At 38.9% G+C, this 25,139-nt stretch overlaps 1 protein-coding gene across 3 annotated transcripts in view; it reads left to right on the forward strand.

Moving 5' to 3' along the window:
• Positions 1-21,532, forward strand: part of naaladl2 (N-acetylated alpha-linked acidic dipeptidase like 2) — a 557,200-nt gene extending 535,668 nt beyond the window's left edge. For 2 of the 3 annotated variants that reach the window (XM_085773820.1, XM_085773821.1), the window contains 2 exons: positions 8,010-8,208; positions 20,026-21,532. In XM_085773820.1, the coding sequence (XP_085629946.1) occupies positions 8,010-8,208; positions 20,026-20,275 (449 nt within the window). In that variant the 3' untranslated portion in view covers positions 20,276-21,532. The remainder of the gene's footprint in view (positions 1-8,009; positions 8,209-20,025) is intronic. The other variant, XM_085773822.1, reaches the window with a different exon arrangement.
• The last annotated feature ends 3,607 nt before the right edge of the window (positions 21,533-25,139 follow it).

Genomic DNA, 25,139 nt, shown 5'->3' on the forward strand with positions numbered 1-25,139 from the left:
ACTGAAAACGGCTGGTTCTTGAACGTAACTCGGTCAAAGTAAGACGTATCTTCAATATGTTTTGCAGTTCTGTTAGGTCATACTACATGCTGACAAAGTTAGACATGTAAGACTTGTTTGGGCTCGGAGAAAATCGCTTTGTTACTCTCGTTCCGCACCCGGCTCTCCCCTGTAAAACACGAAAATCTGCTGATTCCTGCCAAAATGGCGTCGCTGTCAGTTTCAGGGCTGCGTGACGTCAGCGTGACGTCAGCTCCCGGAGCTCTATAGTAATAATAGTACTAATTGGAAAGATGCATTTGTCAGGTTTTGAATTAACTGTTTCAATTTGCTCATGAACAATGTGTTCGGCTCCAAGTGTTCCCTCTCGTTTGGCATGTGTGTAAAGTTTTGCCACAATTTGCCAAATTGTGCAAAAAAGTGTGCAACAACAAAGACTTCAATTATAATACTTGTTAGTTAGCCACAAAATGTATATATATAATCTGGATAATTTTCATCCCAAATGAACATAGTGACCAAATGTAGTCTGGTACCTGTTGCGTCAGCCTGTTGGCAGGTTAGCCTGCAAAATTACAGCAATCTGCTCAGGATGGAGTCAAGTTCCCATCATTTTTTATACACCTGGTTGACTGAGTGACACTGTTACTACTATAGGCAGTATTCATAACTAAGTGGGACATATTTACATTTGCTGCCAGATTTGGTAATGCACTTGTAACAACATCCTGCAAACAGCAAGCGACAGTGACAGGGTCAGTAAACACACCCATCAGGTTGTTTAAGGCAACTCTGAAGACAACTGTGAGCACATTTACGACTTTAATTCAACAACAACTTTACATGACAGCTCTTAGCAGTATAGGCAACTGGGCCGGTGGTTCAATGTGGAAAAAAAGGGAATACAGAAAGAGGGCAAGAGAGGGACGGGAAGCAAAAGAGAGCAAGATGGAGAGAGATCGATAGTGCTGCGTGTGGTGATCAGCCCGGTGGAGCAGGCTATGCAGCCCCCTGTGGTTCTGTATGGCCATCAGCTCCCTCACGTCTGCCTCCCCAGCAGACGTAACTCGCTTTACAAGAATAACAAAGAGGGAAAAGAAGCTCAGAGAAAAGACATTTAAAAACCAGAAGAAAAAAAAACATTTTTCAAACAGTTGCGTCTAGACCAGAGTTTGTGGTGAGCCCAGTTTTACAGAAAATGCATTAGGAGTCTGGGTTTATGTTGTAGAACCTTATGGTTTTTATTTTTCTCAGAAATCTTAATGGTCTCAATTAAAATCATTATGTGATTATGTATCCAGATGGGTTATTCTAGGTTAATATGAGTCAAAATTAATCCATTAGCTTTACCACTGTCTATACAGAGAGGAGCCAGTCTGAGCCAACATTGGGCTGTACACCCCAGACGCTCACACTGTGAGATATTACTCTTGTTATTCTGTGCTCATACATTTTCAAAATAGGATGATAAGGACAACCATTAATTATTCAGACTTTGGAGTCAACGCAAGCCACTTTTAACCTTGTAGTCACAGTGACCTAAATTAGTTACCGTAGTGTTTGAGCCCCATACACCTCTTGAACATAGTAGAGGCAAAAGCCATGCACACTGACTGTGCAAATACTGTTCAGAGGTGCCGCCGGTTCTAAACTGTTGAATACTAAATAAAGGCTGGCTAGCTGGTAGCAGACGACCTCTCAAACAACACATTTCCATATAAATATGTTTCACTGGTCAGATGTGACAGAGGTTCAAGACACAAGGCAAAGTCAAGGAAATAACTGCAGCCGCTGAAAGGAGCTTTGTCTCCCATATTTGCAGAAGAATATGTGTGTGTGTGTGTGTATGTGTGTGTGTGTTGAGCAGAAAGTGGATGTGATCATGAGTGTGCCAGTACAGTGTGAATGTGGATAAGCGATAAGTGAGAGGACATGATGTGCATGTGTGTATGTATGCGTGTTCATGTGTAGGATCCACAGTGACACATGTAATTTGGAGGTCTATTCAAAGATTACTGCGAGTATATTTTGGGGAATGACTATGTCTGTGGGTGTATGAGCAGAAATACTTATGTGTGTGAGAGTGTGAGCGTGTGTGTGTGTCTGGTCTGGGTGTTATAGCAGCCCCCTGCGGCAGAGGACCAGTGATATTTAATGGATTCTTCACAGCCAGCATGAAGCACTGCAGTATTCATAACTGGCAGTCATGGAGGGGACTCAGATCAAACAACCAGAGCTAATTGAAACCCCCAAAACCTTTTGTTCAACTTTTTTAATCACAATTCTCCTTTCTTTTCTCTTTTCATATAAAACTGCCTGTGGTCTTTTCTGATCTGACATAAATCTCCATTAATTTACTGTAGTGATAGAGCTCAGTAGCATGGCTGCCTTTGGTCCTCAACAGCACTACCACAGGAAGGTAAAACAGGCTACTGTCAGTGCTGGGAATTACTAGTATAAATAAATAAAGTGAATGTGTGTGCCCATATGAAGGGATTATTTCTACATTTCTTGACCCATCAGTCGACACACATTACCCAATGATGACAAAGCGAAGCTGACAAAAGAAAGTTACATTTATCAAAGAGGAGAAAACTGATATGTCACAGTGACATTAAGCATTCAGACCTTTACTCAGTGCGTAGTCACATCACCTGACAGCCTTGAGTCTTCTTGTGCATGATACGACAAGCTTGTGACACCTAGATTTGGGGATTTTCTACCTGTCTTTGTTCATTCTTGGTTTTATCAGAATAAGGCATTTTGTTTCTTAACAACTGAAAGTCTGTCAGGACAAACTCCAAGCCAACTCTCTGGTCATGAAGCCCACATCAGTCCCTGGAGCTCCCAACATGTTGCATTTGCCATAACATCAAAGCAAGATGTCAACTTCCCACACAACTGAGCGTCTGAATAGAACAATAAGTAGAAGCTTTAGTTTTTATTACACATAACTAACAAGTTCACATAGTTTGTGGATGCAGAGGATGCCCGTTTGCTCACACTGTGGCCTCTGGATTTTGTCTTTGCAATCAACACATCATCAGTGACAGTTACATCATCCAAGTTAGTTTTGAGCTGGAATTTTACATTGTCACTAATGAGTCCTGAGTCCAGTCCTAAGAAAGTTCTTTTGTACCAATTCAGGGCTCTACTGTTCATCTGCACTGGGTTCTCTTGATGCAACCAAGAATTTATATCTCTTCAGCTCTTTTGCCCTAAAAAGGAAGTTCTGGGGCAACTGAGTGATGTTTATCAGGCGATGGTACAAATCAGTGGAGCCATCTTCTTTGTAATGGCCCTTTAAAATGGTGCACAGTTGGGAAAGGGTGAGATTGGACTTGATTTCCTACATATCGCGTAAGTTCAAGCCTGTGTCAATGGCTTTTACCACCGTTTAAATCATCTCTGCCTCACTGTGGTTTTTCCATAATCCCATGTCAATCTGGTCGATCAAGTTTGAATATGACTTAAATATGGGGCAATCTTGATCTTGAATAATAGAGCCTACAGTCTCCGCTCTCAGGACTTTTGTCATTTTACTGTTCCTAAGGTGAGAACAGAAATAGGGAAGAAAGCTTTTAGATTTTCTGCTCCGAGTGCTCAGCCTCCAAATATCTTGCCTCTTTCTCCAATTTGACCATTGATCCCTTTTAACAGTCACTTCCTGTGGCTGGGTGGCTATTGAGGTAGCTGGTTGTGGCAACAACAAGTTGCTAGGTTGCTGCTGCAGCCTTTCTACTGTATTTCCTCTTCAGGTTTTTTTGTAGAGGCTTGGAAACTCAGTTGTGGTGCTGCATATTGTTCCTGGAGGCTTACTAATGCAGCAATGTCATGACAAGCCCCATCATCATCATCGGTCCTATTTCGTTGTGCACTGTATCTCTTTCTTTAGCAATTGTTATCAACCGGCCCAAGGACTCAGATGCTGCCTCCTCTTCAAAATAACAAATAACCAGTTGTTAGTCCAGCAACTCCTGCTCCTGGATCTAGCATTCAATACAGTAGATCACTCCATGATTACACAGATGGTTGGGGGTCTTTGGTTCAGCCTTATACTGGTTTTCTCATATATGTGTGTAAAGGCCCTTTCACACCGTGGACGTAACAAAACGACACAAAATTGCGAAATATTCAGTGGCGAATATTTTGCATCAAAACCATTCACGTCTTAAATCCGTTTAAACACAACTACTCGTTATTTATCCCTCTCATATTTGCTATGCCACTGTTGTCTTGTTACCAACGTTACATAGTAGTTCACTGTCTGATCAATATCTGATTACTGTCCTTCATCTTTAAAGTTTGTGTCCCTTGTCAAACAAGACAAGGTGGTGAACACTGTATATAAAAAGAGATGGTGAGAAGGTGGTGAGAGCAAACACACTCTATTGCTATGTCTAAACCGTTGTCATGGTGTTGTGACGTGGGGGTTGTGACGTACCTCCTTTTCATGTTACATGATTGGTTGATGTGTTTATTCGCCGGGCGAAAGCTCAGAAAAATCCACTTGACTCCGGAAAAAACGTCTCCGGTGTGAAAGGGCCTTAAGAGTGAGAATACTGTATATGTATGTGAGAGGAGAATAAATGTGTGTAAGAGTGAGAATACATGTATGTTTATGGAGAATGTGTGTGTGAGAATGCCAGTACAAATGATGTCTTGTATGGCCCCTCATAGAAATGTGTCCTTGTTACTATAAATGAAAGTTAGCATTGGATGATTACTGCAAGGATCAGAATCTTTATCCTCACTTGGTCCCTTTCTGTTTCCCTTTGTATGTGTGTTTGTCCCGTGATAAAATGAAATGTCCAAGTATCTGCCGCATGGTAATAAAACAATATTACCATTACATATCACCAAATTAGGTACAAATTGTATCAACCGACATGCTCACTTTTATATTTCCTTATATTTGCTCTTTTTGCATTTTGTTTTTTTCATCATTTCACTGTGATATATTGGCTATTAAGTACCTTGTGATGTGCATGTGCCATGACTGACAATTTACAGATATGTCCTCTGATTAATGAATTATTGATTCTACATGTGCTATTACTGTACAGTAATAGCAGAGCTGTGCATAATGGCCAGGTGTAAGAATGACAGCTCTGGAACAGATTGACGATCTTTCTGGCGCGAGAGGCTGAATAGGTCTTCTAAAAGACAAGTGGGAGGAGAGGTATAAATACATATGTACATACATATATATATATATATATATATACTCGTATGCAAACAGGTTGATTAAATGTGCATCTACATCCATATACAGGTATGACATCTATGACTGACTGGGGGAGTCAAAACGAGGCCTGCATGTTAGAGAAATGTCACAATGTTCAGGAAGAGCAAAAATGAAAATGGATGCGATAGTTATGTGAATGCCTTGTTTCATATTTGAAAGAATTTTGAGGGTGAAAATAGCACTGCTGTGTGTGTTTGTGAGTGTGTGTGTGTGTGTGTGTGTGTGTGTGTGTGTGTGTGTGTGTGTGTGTGTGTGTGTGTGTGTGTGTGTCTTATAAATCTGACAGAACACTTCACTTTACTTCAAGTACAGTTGAACTTTCAAGGTGGCAGAACAGACATATTGTGATGTTTTTATTATTCTACAATTATATATTTCAATCAAGAAATGTCTGTTTTCTTACGCAAACACAGGATTCAGTGGTATATCAACCTGAATGACGAATGAGAATGAATTAAATCCACATGATACTCAACCCCTCAACATTTACAAGCATCTGTAGATGTTGGTTTGCATAGAAACTAAAGACGTTATTCCATTGAATCACTCTGTCACTCTGAAGCTCTTTTGTTTTTCTCTCTCTTTTCTGACTGCTACCGCAAGAGGCCAAGTCCCAACTGCATGCCCAATTACAAACACATCCAAAAAGGTCCCTGAGTGTCAAAAGATGTGATGGATTACAACAATCAAACAATATTTCATGAGTCCCAGCTGGCTGCAAGCAGCAGAGCCATTTAAATTTGTAAGAGAGAACAGTTCTCTTTGTCTATTTTTGTCCCCACTGTCTTCCCCTTTCCTCTCCGATGAGTCACACTCTGTTCCCAACACAGAGACACACTCTGATCCACAGACACACACCAACACATTGGAAAGTCTGTTGATTAAGACTCGTTATATTGAAAGTTATTAGTTTATAGTCTCTTTTGATTAGAGTATAAAAACTGCTCATTAACGGGCAATGATCCAATTCAGAAAATTCTTCATATCCTCAAAACCAAACAATGGAAGCAAAGACATGCAGCTGTAATTTCTGTGCACATAAATCTTTCACAGCACATCTCCATAATTTTTGAAAGTGTCCATAGTGTACATGCTGTACCGTACCTCCTGTGAACAAGGTCAGGAACACCAGACCTTCATGTCTTTCATCCATTGTTCTTTCTTACTGAATTTTCCATGTTAGGATGAAATTCTTTTGTCCTGATGAAAATCACGTTCAAAGCAATCAACCTTGTCACCAAATAACTCTCCAAAACCCAGTATGATGTGCAGGTTTGATCTGCACTATGTGTGCATGGCAGTTTAGATCACGTTCACACTCACTTCTGTTATAGTCCGTACGATGAAAAGCTGTAGGAGAGAGAGAAATACACAAATGGACTAATGCCAGTTAATACCAAATAATCATGCTATTCTGTATGCACATGAATTGAATAATTTAAATAATTAAAACATTCAATAAACTAGTTTATAGAGTCACTTCCAGGACATGTTTGTTTAGGACACACTCTAGATATGTAAATGAATGTTATATTTATTTTGGCAGTCATTCTGATTTAGACACAACAATGCAGAAACTGGAAAGGGGAGTATGACAGTCAGAGACGTTAGCAGCACATCAAAATGTTCTGCTCTTTTTAAAACGTATTATGTAACCATGTTGTCACAGATGGATGGATGGATTTGTTAGTTTTGTCCAGCTGCATTAACAACTTCTGACCTGCAGAATTGCATTAATGGTGAACAGTGGTATTATGGAGCTCCTGTAATTGCTTGGACACCTGAACGTGAACCATTGTTTTCATGCAGACAATAACATATTATCCAAGACAAGCCCAGTGGATTCAGCCAGATATAATTTAATAGAGCTAAGAATACAAGCCAATTAACTGTAAGTACAAGGTAATTGATTTGCAGTGCCAGGAGCACTGTAAAACAAGCCAGCTTTGTGTTGACAAGCTAATGAGGATAGAATTGTTGGAATAAACTGATCAGTACTGTGGCTACAAGTGAAAATGGAGGACGGGGTCTGTTTAATTTAGTTTATTGAGTGGACGGTGCTTTAGGGGTTTAAAGAGAGACATGGGAGAAAAGTTTTAATTATTTTTCACCATGGTTTGTTGTTCAAGTGTGTTTGTGTACAGAAACAGTGCTTGCATGTGCAGATCAATTGAAATAATGTACCGTATATTTTAAGAAGTATTGATTAATGACGGGTACGGTATACAGATTGTATTTTTTTTTTTTTTTTTTTTTCATGAATTCCTACCTTTTCTGACTCATGGCCCACTCAATCATCTCAAAAATGTTGGTGGTCCACAAGAGTTCCTATCATGGCTTCTTTCTTTCTTTCTTTCTTTCTTTCTTTCTTTCTTTCTTTCTTTCTTTCTTTCTTTCTTTCTTTCTTTCCACACATTACAAAACATTATTCATGTGCTTACTTTTGTATAGTTTTTTTGTTTTTGTTTTTGTAAATGATTTGTCAGCCTACTTACCAATACCCAATACCTGGATATTTTCTTTGTCACCCTGATGTTGTGTGTTGTTGTGATTTGGTCCCTTACAATTTTAACTACAGTGATTTTTCAGCATAACACCTTCACTTCCTCCTTCCAGTGTGACTGTATTTTTCTGCATGTAGTTGCTTCACCCAGTGCTACGTAATTCAGCTGGCACAGACATTTACATACTTGATGAGTTAACATTGGTGTCTTCATCTGTTGTTTCTGTTACTTTGTCCTTTCTCCACATATGTGTCTAGATAAAAGCGTGGTGTCTCCATCCCTGCTGTCCTCAGCAGCGTCGTTGAGAGACCACGCAGCTTTCTTCCAGTCAGAGACGATGCGTCCTGCCAACGACCCTAAGGAGCGGGACCCTTCCCACGTGCGAATGCTCAACGATGTGCTGCGTGACCTGGAGAAGAGCTTCATCATCCCACAGACACCATCTGGAGTGTACAGGTAGGAGAGAAGCTACTGTCTCACAGTTGCTATGGTGTTGTCGTGTAGAAGGAGGCAGTGGGTGTACTGTCAACCCCCCCTCTTTCAGTTACACTCTCAGTGAGATGGAAAATATCCAAATGTCTTTCCTTACGTTCCATAAACTCATCCTCTCACAAGAATCCAACATACTTCAGTCACGTCCAGCAATTCATTTGTGACTAGTTTGTTTTGTGTGTCAGCAGTTCCTTCTTTTCTGCGTCAACTTCCCTCCTATTCTCCATCCTAGTTATCATTAAAAAGGTTTTAAAGAGAAACTGTACACCATTCATCATTTGTCAACATCCGTGATTGAGTGCTGGCAGTTTTTCCTCCTCTCTGCCACTGCTATGCTTCTTAATGCGTTACTGCCACTGCCATCAGCGGACTGAAATAAATCCCTCGGTGGGAATGTGTGTTGTGTTTGCAGCATGCTTGTGTGTGCCTATGTGTGCCCTGGTGTGTGTTTGTATAAAAGAAACAAACAACTCACACATTAAGGTTGGGTCTTAGTGTCATCTGTCATTACATACGGTGGTTGTAAAGTTATTGAGTGTACATCTAGTGTATAATACTATGTAATATGGAAGTGAATGTACTGTAATGCAGTACAGCTTCTAAGTATAATACCTATTTCTCAGTAGTATCACCTGTCTCACCACACTCTACACTAAGGGCCGGATTTACTAAGATCCCAGATAGCGGGCGCTATATTGTTTGCGCTCCCTAAAATATTGCGTGTTTGGTTAGTGCACGCAAAACAGGTGATCTACTAAGAATAACCCGCTAAATGAAAACACGTGCAAACCGCAATATGTAAATGAGGGTTTTGCGCGTCGTAATCGTTTCCGCCATGGAGAGAGTGGACAGAGAGCTGGACGGACGAAGGGACAGAATGACACTTGATCCGATGCATACAATGACAGCATGTGTGTTCATCTCTCTCGCGCTCTGTTTAGATAAATAAACACAAATCGCTACAGGGCCCAACTCGTCATATAGTGACGAACAGGCAGCAGCTGCAGCGACAGTGTGTGTGCCGCCCATGATCGAGTGGATTAATAGAGATCTCAGGTGGGACACACGGATCTAAACGCTCTGACCACTGAGGGATCAAAGACGGGTGAAGGCAGCGGTGACGTGTCTCAGTCCGGGACTGGGACTGAGAGACGGAGCTGAGCAGCCAGGTACTGGAGAGGAGAGGAGAAGAGAGGAGGAGGAGGAGGAGGAGAGGAGAGGAGAGGAAAGGAGAGGAGCGCAATGCAGGACAGACGTGCCCCGTGCGTAACGGCACGTAAATGACTTTTAACACGGCTGAAAAACTGTTAGAGAATTACCCAGACGTGAGGAAATGCAGAGATGTAAGATCACGGGGCTCTGACAGGTATCAAATCAATAAACGCATACGTTTTGGCAAAGTTGTATCAGTTAGTACATGGTTTTCAGACGTGGTGAATAAAGACGCAAAAACAGCCACCGCAATCTCTTCCTGGTTTGGTAAATCACATTGTGCTCGCTAAATAAATCTATTTGCATCTACTCCTCCCAGTATTTTGCACGTTCTGGCAGAAACGCCTATATTTACATATTCATCAAGGCAAATACGCTAAATGGATCGCACGTGCTATTCTGCCCGTGTGAGGGACGCAATCCTCGGTGCGTCCGGTTAGTAGATCAGGTTGCACATGTGTTTGCGCGTGCAATCACGTTTGCACACGTTTTAATACACGCAAACCTTTAGTAAATCCGGCCCTAAATCCCTCTTGTGTGTCCCTGAATTGTGTTCACATCCCTGAAGTTGAAGTGCTTTTCATGTGCTGTATTCCTGCTGTGGTCAGTCTTGGTTCTAAGCTACCCATGTGAAAAGAAAAAAAAAAAAACAGTGTAATAAAGCATTGATAAAGAAAACACACACAGGAGAAACTACGGTAGAGATGGTAGCCATGATGCTTATTTTAAGATTTTAAATGTGTACACTGCTGGTCTTTCAAAGAGGGGAAGCTCATTTGCAGCCTCAATTTATTTATACACAGTGTCCATGGGAGAGACAAAATCGCAGCATTTATCCAATAGTAGTTTTGCTGCAGTAAAAAGAAAAAAGAAAGATTCTATGCTGCTCCATTGAAGTCCATAGACACTGAGCTTCAACAGGTTTAATGCACTGTGATGCTATGGAAGAAGTAGCTGATTCTGAACAAACTCATCTCAGAGTTGAACGTGTTCTAACACTTTTTGTAGTCAATGAAATGTAAACACGACAGTTCATATTTGACCATTTATTTTATGACATTTTAGAGGAAGCAGAGATTCCCTTGTAGTCTTAGAGCAATCGCCTCTGGTACATATTTACTCCACCCTCCCTTCAGAAAAAAGAAGGAACACATCATTTTCCCTGCTTTGACCTTCTCTGCTTTCACACTAATAATAACTTTCACACATGTAGTGTCGCCCATGATTTAAATCCCACGTTCACCATGTATCTTGTATTGAGTGTGGACCACTTTTTTTTTTTTTTTACTTGTTCTACATAGTGTAACAGCAATAATGGAACATAAAACTTATTTATTCCTTCAGACAAAAGGAAAAGAAAAAACAAAAGGGAAATAATTTACACACTGCTGTGATTTTGGGGGCAGAGCAGCAGGATTTCATTGGCTCTGAGCTATTATTACTGTTTCAGTTGGAAGGATGCAGGTTAGTTGATGAAGTTATTTTAGTCAAACTGCCCACGTAGCTGAAGAATAAACACAATTACTCATGTCAAGTCACATTTTCTTGGAGGACGGCTGACCTTGACTGATGGTGGGAATTTTTTCCCGGTGACTATATTTCTATCTCACTACAGTAACACCTCTGTCGGTTTGAATTTAACCATCCTCACACTCACACAGCTTTTTAGCTGTCTACATTTCCTCTAGATCCGAACTGAATTAATGGCATCTGCTGTTCAGTGTTATTCACAGTTTATGGCAGTAACAGACATGTTAATTGTCCTAGACTGCCATTAGTATCCAAGTTGAAATTAGCTGCTCCATCATGCTAGGAAAACATTAAGGCTTAATAGCACTCATTTATAAAGGAAGTTACCATTCCCTCTCAGGACTCAAACAATTAGACTAAGAGCACAGAAACAGACTTGAAACATTTTTGACTCTTTCTCATTTAACTCGTCCTGTTTTTTACGTTTACGTTTAATCTAACGTAAGCAGTGAGAACACATTACTGTGACATCTACGGTGTACAGAAATGCAGGGGTGCAAATTCATTCATTCCTGTGTATCATCGTGGTTATGTTTATCAAGGAATCATTTAAATCATCAAATTGTACATTAAACCTTAAAATACTTCCCAGAGAATCTCTTCATTTTTAGACCTAATATCATCACTAACATTGAACAGATCAACTGCAAATGTGAAAATACATAGTTCTTCAGCTATTAAAATACTTCTGGACAAAAACAGGAGTTCCAGAGAAACACATACAGTAGATAACTAAAATGCAATGAACCATCACTAACATAACAAAAGAAAAAAACAATTTCATATGTTTACATTGCCTCCTTAAATGGATTCAAGGCTGTTTACTGTGCATTTTGGAGGACGCGATTGATAAACTATGTCTTTATCAAATACTTAAGACATTTTCTGATTTTCTTAAGAAAGGTTTTTTAACAGTCTGTAGTAGGCTAGCTACCTCTCATTGTAACTATTGTATGTGGCTCTCTTTCTGCTGACAGCTTATTTCTCCACCTTGAACATACAGTGGTTCATCCAACTTTAATCCTCTCAGATCAAATAATCATCTCCAAATTATCATTTCTCAGAAACAGTTTCCCTCAAATTTGATAAATTTTTAGAATTTATTCTCCTAGATGTGCTCCCCCTCTGGTCCCTCTGACCTGTGGTGTTCCCCAAAGCTCTATCAATGTCCCCCTGCTGTTCTCCACATACAGTATGCTACCGCTAGGTAACTTTGTAGTCAAGCAAAATATTCTTGAGGATGGTGTACTGATCTATGTTTGAAACAACAGACTGCATAAAATACTATGTCTATCTGAAACTAATAATTTAAATGTCCCAGAGGTTTCTTCAACTAGGCTGATCACAAAAAGTATTTCTGCCTCCATTAAGGCACTGATCCGAGCAGCTGCACTACACAACATACACAAATTGGATGTGTCAATTCCTATTTCAGTCCTGTTCTTTTCTTGCCTTTCTTTGCCAAACTTGATAAAGTATTTCTGCTTCATTAGCAAAACTGTGAGGCCATAAAAATGTCTCTTGTGTTTGGACTTGGATGAAGGATAGACGTATACCCACATTCACACTCTGACATGACTTACTCACTAAAAAACGACACAGTTTGCTGAAAAGTATCCACAGAGGTTCAATTAACAAGCAACTTAAACACTAGACAATGTATCCATATGTGATGTATTACTGACACTGAATTGAATTGATGTTTGAACCAGGTCTAAACCTCAATCCAGACTTCACTGAGCCCAGAGTGATCCTTCACTAAACACACTACATGAGCTAGTCATTAGTCTTATGCTGCGTTCAAAACAACTCGGAAGTCGGAATTTCCAACTCGGAAATTTCTGACTTCCGACATCATTGCGTTCACGCTGCAGGAACTCGGAAGAGAAAAAAACATGGATACCCATACGGAAAATATATACAGCAGCAAATTATGTTTATTTTGGAGGCAAATGAAAGAGACGCAGCAGATAGGTGCGCATATACAGTACGTAACGTTATAGCCCTAGATAACAAGTTAAACATTATTTCCGTTACATACGAGGACCACAATTTCACACAATACAACAATTACAGCTTAATATAAATGTATTTCATATACTGCAATAATACACATAAAATATGCATTAAAACCTCAACAAATAACTTTTTTTTTTTCATTTCTAACCATTTAAGACTTGGGCTGCCATGTTTTGATGTTGTCGTGATGTCAAGTCGGAAAGTCTGAGCTCTGAAATGATACCCAAGTTTCCGACCTGTAATGTCCAAGTTCCACGCCGTTCAATTCATTTTTGACAACTCGGAGCTCGTTTTTTTCCGAGTTGTAATTAACGCACCATTAGTCTTAACAAACCCCTATTAAACACATTTAACTTTGATATTTGACATGACTCTGGGTTTGGTTGTGCAGTTAAGCTGCCTTACTGACAGCACACTGAAATCCCCTACTTCTCAGCCAAGTCACACAAGGATCAGGCACTAGGGAAATGGATAGGCATTACAAAACTACAAAAGCAATACAAAACTAACATGGAAGACAATACCAAACAGCAATTACATAATATAAAATGGTAATGGTGATAAAACACTTAGGTCATGAAAATAAACCTATGTAGGCCTAATACCTTTAAATCAAAGAGTGAAATAAAATGAAATGGATCAGTTGGATTAATAAGGTTACAGAAATGTAACTGATTCTCTGACCCCAGATCTCAGGGCAGAGACTTACTCATTTTACCGTCACGTGAAAAGATTTGTGCACCTTTATTCTTCTTTAGCCAGCAGAGCCTCAGGATCTGAGGCTGCACTCGTGCTCAGAGGAGGAGCAGCAATTCAGCAATATATCTGAGAGCTAAACCATTAAGTGCTTTAAATGTTATCAGTAAAATCTTAAAGTAATATCCAAAAACTCCTTATAACCTGTGAAGAGAGTTCAACATGAGTGATATGCTCTTGGTTTCTAGGATGAAGATATATTATTAGGTATAAAACATGGTAAACCAGAAATGCAATGAATTACAATATTGCAGCCAAGATTATGTGAAAACCATCAGCTTGGGAACCATATTACAGTGAGAGACAGTGTAAAACACATTTTGAGCTAGGCAAAATGAAATCCAAAACTACTACCCATATTAAAAAAAAGCTGACTCTGACAGCAGTATATTTTGGCGCCTTTGATGTAACAGAATACATACAGAAGGAGCAATTCATAATATGTGATACACTATTGTGATGCAAATGAGGAGCAAAGCTGAGGCAACCAGAAAGAGATGAAGTCCTTTTGTCTGTGTTAACAACGATTTCCATGCACTTACTTACTGATGTTGGTTTGATTTCCAATGGTGAATGAGTCAACTTTCATCCAGTCCAAGGTCATTGTAGTTGTTACACACAACTCACTGGAGTGAGACTAACCAAATACACACCACTGCACCAAATCCATCACAGTCTGTCCAATTTACCCTGTGATGTTATAGACGAGATCTAACCTTGGCTAACCCCTTCATGAAGAATATCCTTGTAATACCTTAGTGTTATTCTGACTAGGTCTCTGACAGTTCATTTGACCTTATTATTCAATTTGTTCAACAAAGGTATTGTCTTTGTAGTGTCGTATATATCCATTTCACATCTCGTATATTGATCCCTCGTCCTTGTTGGACATGAACAATAGTATCTTAGGTGCCTGGAATGTTTCAACCAAAGTAATGCATGTCAAGCAAAACATTTATTAGTTTGCCTCGTTCCACACTTGATGTGCAAACATTATGGAAAAGGTGTTGAATTATGGACAAGGCAACTTGTGCAACTCCTTCCAATAGCATCAGCAATGGTAATGGTAAAACATCAATCAAGTCCAGCCTTGCTGGCTCTTTTCATTCACTCATGTTGCATTTATATCCCGGGTGTCTGACTCGAGTAGACTAAACTAGGGCAATACATGCAATAACCCCCTTTGGTTGGCTGGTTATTTGACTGCCTTGACTGAGGTGGAATTTAAACTGATTGATCTTTGACTATAATGTTTAATTTCTACCCTCTGATGTCATGGGGGTACTGATGAGATATGAGGTACTTGAGGTGATTTTGGATTATCTGACTCACTCAGGTCTTGGATGGTGCCAGATGCCACCCTTCTTTAAAGCCTCTGCCATGGAATTAACTTCTGGGAACCCACAATGGTTTCTGCCCACCATCACAGTTCATGTTTAATCACCAGACAGGGATGATGATGTTTGCTTTAAAATACAAACCTGTTAGTGTTAACACTTGAATAGGTGTTTCATTCATACTTCTACAGTTACATGAAAGCTATGATGTGTTTAATTTGTACAAATTTGGTTATAAAATATAAATGTAGAAACTTTGACAAAACCATTAGGCTTTTTTGATGAGTTGATGATTTTGGGAGAATAATATGTTTTGAAGATTAAATACCTGGTCTGTGTCTTTGAATATATTAACTAATGTATCAAATTTGAAATCCAAAATTCAAATTTTCCCACAGATATTAAATACATTTATGTTATGTTGAAAGGAAACCATTACATTGACCCACATACAGTATTTAACAGGAACCTCCTGGATGTGAAAGTTGATAAATTAAGCACACTGAGTTATCAAGTATTTTACCTTCTCATCTATCTGGAGGTTGGACCTCATTTCATAAAAATACATATTTCTTGCACTTATTGGCTTCCAGGTGTATGTGGTGCCAAAATAAAGGTCCATCTTACCTTAGAATAGTCAGGTTACAGATGTGAGCCCTTAAGCTTTACATTTTTTGCAGAACTGGAAGGTCAGCCCTTGAATTACATCCCACGGAAAAGGTGGCAGAGCACATACGTACAAGCACACAGTGCAGCTGTCAGTGCAGGATGGACATTGCTGCTCCAGTGTGAGTGACACCTGGGACCTGTGAACACTGTGTTTAAACCCATTTTGTTGTGTGGCAGAGCAGGATGTGGCCTCACTTAAGAGTAGATGTCAGGCTGCCAAGGGCCACGCCAATCAATAGCAGATGTCTTTATGTGTACTCAGAGCTGCTGTAAAGAGAACTCTACTCAGATACTCATGGTGGGTGACAGTCCCCAGGTTAAGGGAGGTGGACAGACAAGATAACCTTATTTCTGCAGGGCACCCCTTTATTTTGTTTTCTTTTTTAACTGTTTGTAGAAATGAAAGCAGGACAAAAAATGACACAGTTTCCATTATGGATGTAACAATAATAAAACTCACACTATTTCAATACCTCAATAACAAGTCCACGGTATAACATTTATTGCGGTAGGCCTATGGCCTTACCGTACAATAATACAGTAAGCTCCACAGTATAAATGTATTCCTATTTTAAAGGTCCAAAATAACTAACAATGAACATGAATATTTGGTGGGCAAAGTGGGCAAATTTGGAGAAGATCCATTAAGTGTTCAGTGTTTTTGGTCGAAAATGAGTTATCATTTTCATGACATTCAAGGCATCCTTTGTTATGTGACAAAATATCTTATCTCAAATGTGTGTCGTTTTGGAGAAAAATGGTAGTCGTTTTTACAGTAACTGCAAAAAGCCCTAGTGAAACAAAGCAAGAAGACAGTAACTACCATTACTAGGGGTAAAATAGGGGTAAAACATCAAATCAAATATGACAATTAATATGTACAAATAATAAGCTAATACAAAGTAACAAAACTGCCTCATGTCCAATAATCTACCTACAACTACTTAGGCTGGACAACAGGATAACTTTAAAGTCATTTTTCTCAGTTCGGAACTCTGCGTAGTTACTGCCTTTTTTGCTTTGTAGGGCAGTATGCCACAACCATGTTTTATGAAATCACCATGACCTTGACCTTTGAGCACCAAAATGTAATTCTTGAGTCCGATTTAAAGAGGTTCATGTGAAGGCATCACTGAGGTATTGCATCTACAAGAATGGGACAATGGGCGTAAATTAAAAGCCACCCACATATAGGCTACATAATAAAATTGAATTGCAGAATCAACCAGTTTAGCTCGTTTCATAGCAGACATAGCAACTGATTCACTCTCTTCCATACAAGTATCCAATAAGCCATGACAGTGAGCCAGCATGCACAACACCAGGAGACTGACACTGACACAGCTAAATAGAATTCAGCCATCATTAATTTTATCATGTACAACTGTGCTTTCTCATCTGTGACATGTCAGAATGTCCTCCATGAAAAAGGCCTATTGATGTTTTCACTGTGACAGGGTCAGCTTTTCTACCTCCCTGTACTTTAGAGCAAAGGTGTGATGAACAACTTTACAGTGACTTGAAAATGACTTAGGTAGTGCCTGATACAGTGCTGATGCGGTGTTTTGTATCAATGTTTGTTTTATATTTTCCAAAAGTGTTATATTTCCAGTTAAAAGTCTGGCCTGCTTTGGGAGACTGCTGTTGACACATGTGTTGATGTGCTGCTCTCTGAATTATGAAAGCTGCTGCCAAAAACGTTTCGTTCATCCTTACTGGTGTCACATACTGGTGTTGTGTAGTTGAGTAGATAGAGAATCATCACACTGCTGTGACTTTGAGTTTAAATTGTGTGCTGAAGGTCAGTGTTCCTTCACACCCTACAGCTCACAACTTGTGTCTTAACAGATGAAGAATCACTCCATTTACTCTCTAAGACTGTCCGTTCAGCCACTTTAAGAGAAATCGATGTACTTGAGCCCCGAGGAGAGCAACCCTCTGCAGTCTCTGCCATTCTGACCTACAAATGACTACACTTCTGCCCCCAAAGGCTCGCCTGTGTTTATATATGTGTTGTTGCTTCATGTGTGCATGCTGCCGTGTACCCGGTACTACACAAGTGACAAGAAGACAAAGAGACATGGATAGGAAGGTCTTTCAGGACAATAATTCATATTCAGAAAATTAACCAGAGGTCACAGAATGAAACTTAACTTTACTTATTTTCAGCAGTTATTATTTTCTGCACTCATTTAGCATCAGTTGGCCAGTAAAAAATCAGCTGCAGGTTGAATTACACAAAACCTAAAATGAATGTGAATCATAACATGGTATGTGTGAGTTATTGAATTATATGCGTTATGCCCCTTCATTATCATTGGATTATCATTGGCTGGACTACACAAATGAAGCCAACCCTATGATCTTGAGTGCTACTGACTCACTGACTCGTCACTGGAGTGCCAAGAAGCAGTGAGGCAGAGGACAGCTTCCAATACACTGAGCCTCGCCTCCATTATAGAAAAAGAACCTACTGTAACTACATGCATATTAATAAAGGAGGCAGAGGAAGAGGCAAATGTAAGACACATCATTAATGAGGCTTCATAACCCTAACCCGATGGTTCCCAACATTTTTTGGCTCATGACCCCATTTTGACATCACATATTTCTGTCGACCCTGTCAATCAAGATGCGCCAGCTCAGATATATTTATATGCTGCATTTTATTTGAACTCGATTTATATTAGAGAAAGTGAAAGTATAGAATACAGTTGTTTAAGATTCCGTGTGGTGTTTTTAATCATAATTTTCAAAAGAATAATAATTAGTTTAAAAAATATTTTTATCAGTAATTTTTTTTATTAAGTATTAGACATTTCAGGCGACCCCATTTAATTTCAGGCGGGCAGGTAATCCTCTCTCCCTCTGTCTCTCGCTCACTTGCTCTCAAAATGAAAGACTGTCTATCTCTTCTAACTCTCTCTGAGCAATTGTTTTGTAAGTAAATGCAGCTGCAATCACACAATAGTCTTGTCTGCAATGTATGTGTTTGGTGATTTTGTCAGCCAGTTATAGGATTTAACCATAGGTGGTCCATTAATTTTGATCCAGCCTTGTTTTCCTCAGTAGCGTAGAACCACTCACTCAAACTGAAACTTTCTTCATGTTTAGCTGTTGTCTTGACAAACTAAATATAGTGTACATTTCTGCAGAGCTTATTCTGTATGAGTCATGTCACACTCACCATCTTCTCTGTCTTCTTCCCACCAAGTGTCAAGTTATCTTGAATGAAACTTCCTGCCAAAAGTCCTCATTGCAATGGGTGTCAGGGTTTGCTGAAAACAACACAAGCAGAAGACCCAGTCGTAGACACACAGGCAGGATGTTGCAGTGCAGTAGCTTTTAAAAGATGAAAACAGGCTCACAATCAGAGGGTATCCAGCTTCAGACAATAGAGAAATAAATGCAGTAAGCACCTACATGGAATCCATCAAAGAACAGAAACAGGAACATGTTCAGACAACTTGATGTCGAAGCATAGTGACAAAAGCAAGTGTTTAGACTGGGTCCGAGAAATGTGAGTGATTACCAAGCTGCACAAGTGTAAAGGCACTTACACACCGGGGACGTGACAGATAAAAGACACAAAATTGCAAAATATCTGCAGCCGAATATTTCACATCAAATCCATTCATACCGGAGGAGATGTGAATATGCGACAGAATTATAAACCAAAGTTTTGCGTCAGGTGGTTCTTTGCCTTGTTGATCATCCCTGATGTATTCAACATGATTGGTTGATTTGTTCATTCGCCGGGCAAAAGCTCAGAAAAACCTATGTCACATTTCCGCTGCATTAACATTCGCGGTCTGTGTGAAAGGACTGAAAACTAGAGTTTGAAAAAAAAAATACTTCCACAAAAAAATACCTTCCTGGTGAGTAAGAGCCTTAACTGGGAAAGGTCCAGGGACATTTTGTGGGTGAATGACAGGTCTGAAGAAGAGAACATTGAGATAGAGAAAAATGGAAAATGACCCTGATGGTATTATTTGAAGAAGTGGTAACCTAATGTCTCCTTTTATCAGTGGTACTGCCTTCTTTTTATATATCTTTTTAATCTCTATGTTTAGACCTTGCTACTTTTATCTATCTATTCATGCTTAACGAGTTGTGCAATATGCTGTGGCGTGTATGTGTTTTTTTTGTTTGGTGCTGCTGTAACAATTTTTATTTCCTGAGAAGGATTAATAAGATATCTTTAACTTTAAATCATATTCTGCACCTTTGATCTAAGTTATTTTCTGTCTCTCCACAGGAACCTGTTATACAGCCTCCCAGGAAAGACTCCTCAGTTTTCCATCCTCAGGTTCTCACAGGAAGCTGTCTTGCACTGCAGTGTCACCACCAGCAAATCAGTCAAACATAACTCTGCCAACAAAGAAGTGCTTTGCCACAGCACAATGAACCAGTCTCTGTCTCTTATCCTCAGGGCTATCCGGTCAGCTGAGAGGCTGGTGTGCTTTGGCTTGGACTTGTTTGAAAACTACCCAAACGACACAAAATGATCTTGACCGTCCCAGATCCACAAATCAGCTTGGATGCGCTCAACACTGCCACTAATCAAGTCAATAAAATTCAATCACATCGGGAATACTAATACACAACTGACCACCCATGACCGACCTCACCTTAAACCACATCATCGTACTAATGTCCTGACAGGTTGTGCATCCATAGGAAAAGAATACACTGAGCTTCATTATTCCAAACTTCCTCAATCAGCAGTATTGAATCAGCAGCAGTCCAGAATGTAACGAGAATTCATGGACATTTGTTTGAATGATTCATAATTAAGGTCATAAAAAATGTTTTCTGATTGATGAATGTATTGAATCTAACTTGTTGCACATTGCTCTTTGATATGCAAATGATGGGGGTCGTTGAATTGCACTATTTTATGAAAGCTGACTAGTATTAAGAGGCACATGGTCTTTTTTTTTTTTTTTAAGATATTTAAGACTTTTCCTTCATCATCACCAGACACTTGCTCTGTTGTCTAGAAAACTTTGTCCTTTCCTTGACATAACCCAGCAATAAATCTCAGAGAAGAGACTAAAGCAGCAATTCAGAAGTGGTATCTCAATAAGGAACAATTTGATTGAATTTTGTGAAACGAACACTTCGAAACATTGAAATGCAACTGCAAGGCAAAGCAAGGTATATCTGGACAAGCAGCAAACCTTTACTCTTCCAAAAACTTTCCAAATAAAACTTTCCATTTGGTCTTGCTGAACCAATCATTAGCTGACTAACCAAACAGCTGGTTTGGATTCAAAGAGAAGTGTTTTAAATGATTTATTGGAGAGCTTCAGGAGGCTTCCACATGCCGCTGCTGATGCATCTGTTATATGTTGTTTTGCTCAAGTCATATTTCCTCCAGTTCTACAAGGGAGATGGGGATTACAAATGTAACTCAAAAAGTTATAAAACACCAGGTTAAAAATTACTGTAATTGTCTTGTTGAATTAAATAACAACTTCACTTTACAACTTCAAAATCCCACTTGTCCCTTCTCAAGCAATAAGCCATGCTAATATAAGTCAACCCGACAACACCATTTAGCTGTTCTAAAATCAAAGTATGCCGGCGTGACATCTGATGGGTCATTGCTTGATCAAAGAGCAATAAGTCATATTTAAAGCCAGAGAACAAAGTTATTTGAGCAAATGCAAATGCTTTAAGTAAATAAAAATGAAACCTTATTTTTTCACCTTGCAGTGTAGTCAGTAAACGACACAAAGAAATCAAGTAATGTGGTATATAAATAACAGTTTTGCAGTAGGTGTTTGTTCATGGATGACTGTAATGAGGACATCCTAGTGGTTTGAATGCAAAACACCCACTTCACTGGGCTCTTCAATACCTGGCCCTCAATGCCTCTGGCTTGGCCTGGAGCCCCAATCAACACCCATAGTATGTGGCAATGTTAGCAGGTGGGAAGCTGGTGGGGGAGCATGTCCTTGCTCCTCACACTAGCAAGTCCTACAAATCCTGAATGCCAGGTGAAATGAAGCAGTTTTTGTGGCATATGAGTGGTAGTTTACACGTTTCATGGGTCACCAGAGCAGGCTGCCAATGGCAGAGATCAACAGCTAAATTTGGCGGATAACCAGAGGAAATGCTACAAATACATGTAGTTTACATTTTTTTAAATGGGTAGTTATTAAGAAGTTGGTATTTAAGACAATTCTTTGAGTGACTGTGTCTCGACCTAAATACTGCCTTACTACATCACAACACAGATGTAGAAAGAGGTAGATGACCTGAAAGCTGTCAAATCTTTCAGCATAACTATGAAAAGTCAAACAGCAGAATTGGCATCACGATACACATAGCTGTATTAACAACAATTATTACTAAACTGTCAAAAATTGCTCTATGTCTCCACTTGTTATTCTTTCCCACACCCACAGTGTTTCTGTGCTAGACTCTACAAACTCTTAATATTTTAACGGGCAGAACTCAGTGTTATCGCTTCTCTTTCTCTTCATTCTTTTTACATTCTCTCCTTAATTAACAACCCCATTCAGTGATCTCTGTCATTGTGCAGCGGTTTGCTCCACTTATGACAAGAAATTCATGAGTGTAAGGCTGATGTGCTGGTTTTAATAGCCTCCACAGGCCTGAGTTGAGACCTGAGCGATATATTTTGTGTTACTGTTTAATGACTAATTAGTGAGGAAGAGTTTATGTTGGTTTATGGGTTTCAAGATGTAACCAAATCACTGAATCTAACCAACCAGAGATCAGCTCCTTCTGCAAACCTTTCAAATTGCAGGGCATTATGTAATTCATCATTTCTATTAGCAATTGGGCTTCAGGTTTTTTGTAGTTAGGCATGTTATTTGCTAGAATAGTGTTTGTGAGAAAAATCAATGCATAAAACACAATTTTATACTATGAAATGATTATTTCATACCTTTACTTATTTGTAATAGTTTGAATGTGATAGACTTTTGTATGCATGTAGGATGGTGGGAGGGTATGGGATGGGTTTCAATTTTGCACCTTGTATTTCTTACTAAATCAGAATTTTGTAAAGTTCATGTACTTTTGAAATATTCTGAAAGATAGCAAAAGCATTGTCTACAATTGCTTCTGACGGTATTCTCGTGTTTCGTGTTTAAATAGTTCTAATGATGCATTCAAGATCATTTTAGATATAGTGTTTTTAAGAATTACATCTGAATTTATACCAATGATTTGATACACAATTTTTTAAAGGGGAATTGCTCATTTGTATTTGTAAATAAGCAGACTTGCAATATTGATTGAAAAAAGAAACTTTCCAGGGATCAGAAATGTAAATTTCCATTGCTTTAAATCATGTGCCTTTTGTCCAGTAATAAAACAAATGCTTTAATTAATAATGCAAATGGTATACCAAAAACTTGATTAAGTACCAGATGTTAGTTGATGTAATGCACTATTGGAGGTATCACCTCTGTCAGCTGCAGAATCTGATCAATTACCAACTGCTGTGCTGGAAAACACACACTGTTATCACTTTCAGTACAGTATGTGCAGGTGGTAAATAAACAGACTGCATGCATATTACAAGTTTTGCTACATGTTCTGAATGCATCTCTTGTACTGGCTAATATATTAATAACAAAATGCTTCATTAAAAAGGCCTGCTGCTTGTTGGTTGGTTAGTTGACAAACTACAGTAGAAAACAACGATACATGGATGATCCTGTGCTGTATCCACAAATGTAATCGCTCCACCAATTATGAGGTGTGGTAAAATTAAGAAAATTTTAGCTTGTTTTTTATAATATATTATGAGATTAAAAAAAAAAAAAAAATCCAATGAGCCAATAACCATTTTCATGGCACGAAAAAATGATATTACATACTTGATTTTCAATTACCACCTTGAATATTTCAATGCTACATTCCCCATTTGAAAGAAAGGCTGTGTTGTTGGTTGGTCTTTGTACATTTTGTGAAACCAGTGTATATTGTGTATTGTCTAAGGTGAAACAAGTGTACTTTGATACTGTCGCTGTGGCACAAACTTAACATACTGGAAGCAACGTCAGGTATTCCTGTAGCTGTCATTGCTATCACCAATCACTATTTTCCATCAATTATCAATCAACTATCTAAGACTTTGCTGCACAGCATGTATGCCTGACCTAGAAATAAGTGTGTCACTGCACATTAACATAGTTACTGTTTACCATAATACTTCTTTGATTTAGATTCCAGTTGGTCTGATGTGTAACACTATGGCAAGTCTGTTTCCCAGCATGACTCCTTTGCAATTGTATGGCTCTTTGTTTTAGGATTGCATTTGCATGGTAATACATCTACGCTGAATTTCATTGTTCCTCACAATTGTAGTATGAATTCATGCTTATATGTTACATTGTTGTACATAAAGATGTTAAGTGGTTCTCACATTTCCTTTGGCTTAAAAAATGTGTATTTTGATTATCTGTTTTGACTTGGTTTAAATACTGACTAGAGGTTACTTAGACATTTATCATTTAATGTCAGTAAACTTACATGTGATGATCTGCAGTATACAAAATGTATCACTGCATTTCAACTCACGGGTTGAAAAATGCTTGATCTGGTTGAAACATGAGCTATCTTCTATGTACAGTATTTATTTGAACATTTTAATAGAATACATGGTTAGATTTTTTTTTTAAAGAGAATTAGACTTTAGACCTAGTAAACTGGGATTTGCACAAAATTGTGAACTTTCTCTGTGATGATACTGTTTAGAAGATTTCTCCAAACTTTTGCATTTCCCAAGAACCCTTCACACTGTGCTATCTTATTTTCTGAACATCTCCAAAAAAAACAGTTATTATGTTTTATAATTGTATGAAATTGTCAAAGTGGATGTTTCAAAAAGCCTCTCCACTTCAATACTACAGTACACTTGTCATTAGTTGAATTATCTGATGATTCAATATAGCCTGGTTTCCGTATGCATGACAGAAGAACTTAATAACTACATTATGCAGGGATTTTTCTGGCATGGTTTTTGTCCTCTTCACTGTTCAAGACTTGTTGAATTTTCAATGCAATAAACATTTTAAGCGCCTGGCCTGTGTTTGTTCCTGTTAGTTTCACACTTCAGCTGGAAAAGCATTTCAAAAAGTCTAGATCTGCAACTATGGGCCACCTTCTGCTGCCTGATCCTGTGTAATGCCAACTGCAAAAGAATTCTCTGCTTTATTTGTGCTTTATTTTGTCCCCCCCACCCCTTCTCCTTCTTCTTCAAACCAACCGATCGAGGCAGATGGCCGCGCACCCCAAATCTGGTTCTGCTTGAGGAAGGTTTTCTATTGTACTACCTACTGGTGGGATCTATTAGGGTCTCTTTAGGGAAAACAAGGTCCACACTTT

Source organism: Trachurus japonicus, chromosome 4 (genome assembly GCF_045865225.1).
Source record: "Trachurus japonicus isolate A0001 chromosome 4, Traja_1.0".
Taxonomy (NCBI): domain Eukaryota; kingdom Metazoa; phylum Chordata; class Actinopteri; order Carangiformes; family Carangidae; genus Trachurus; species Trachurus japonicus.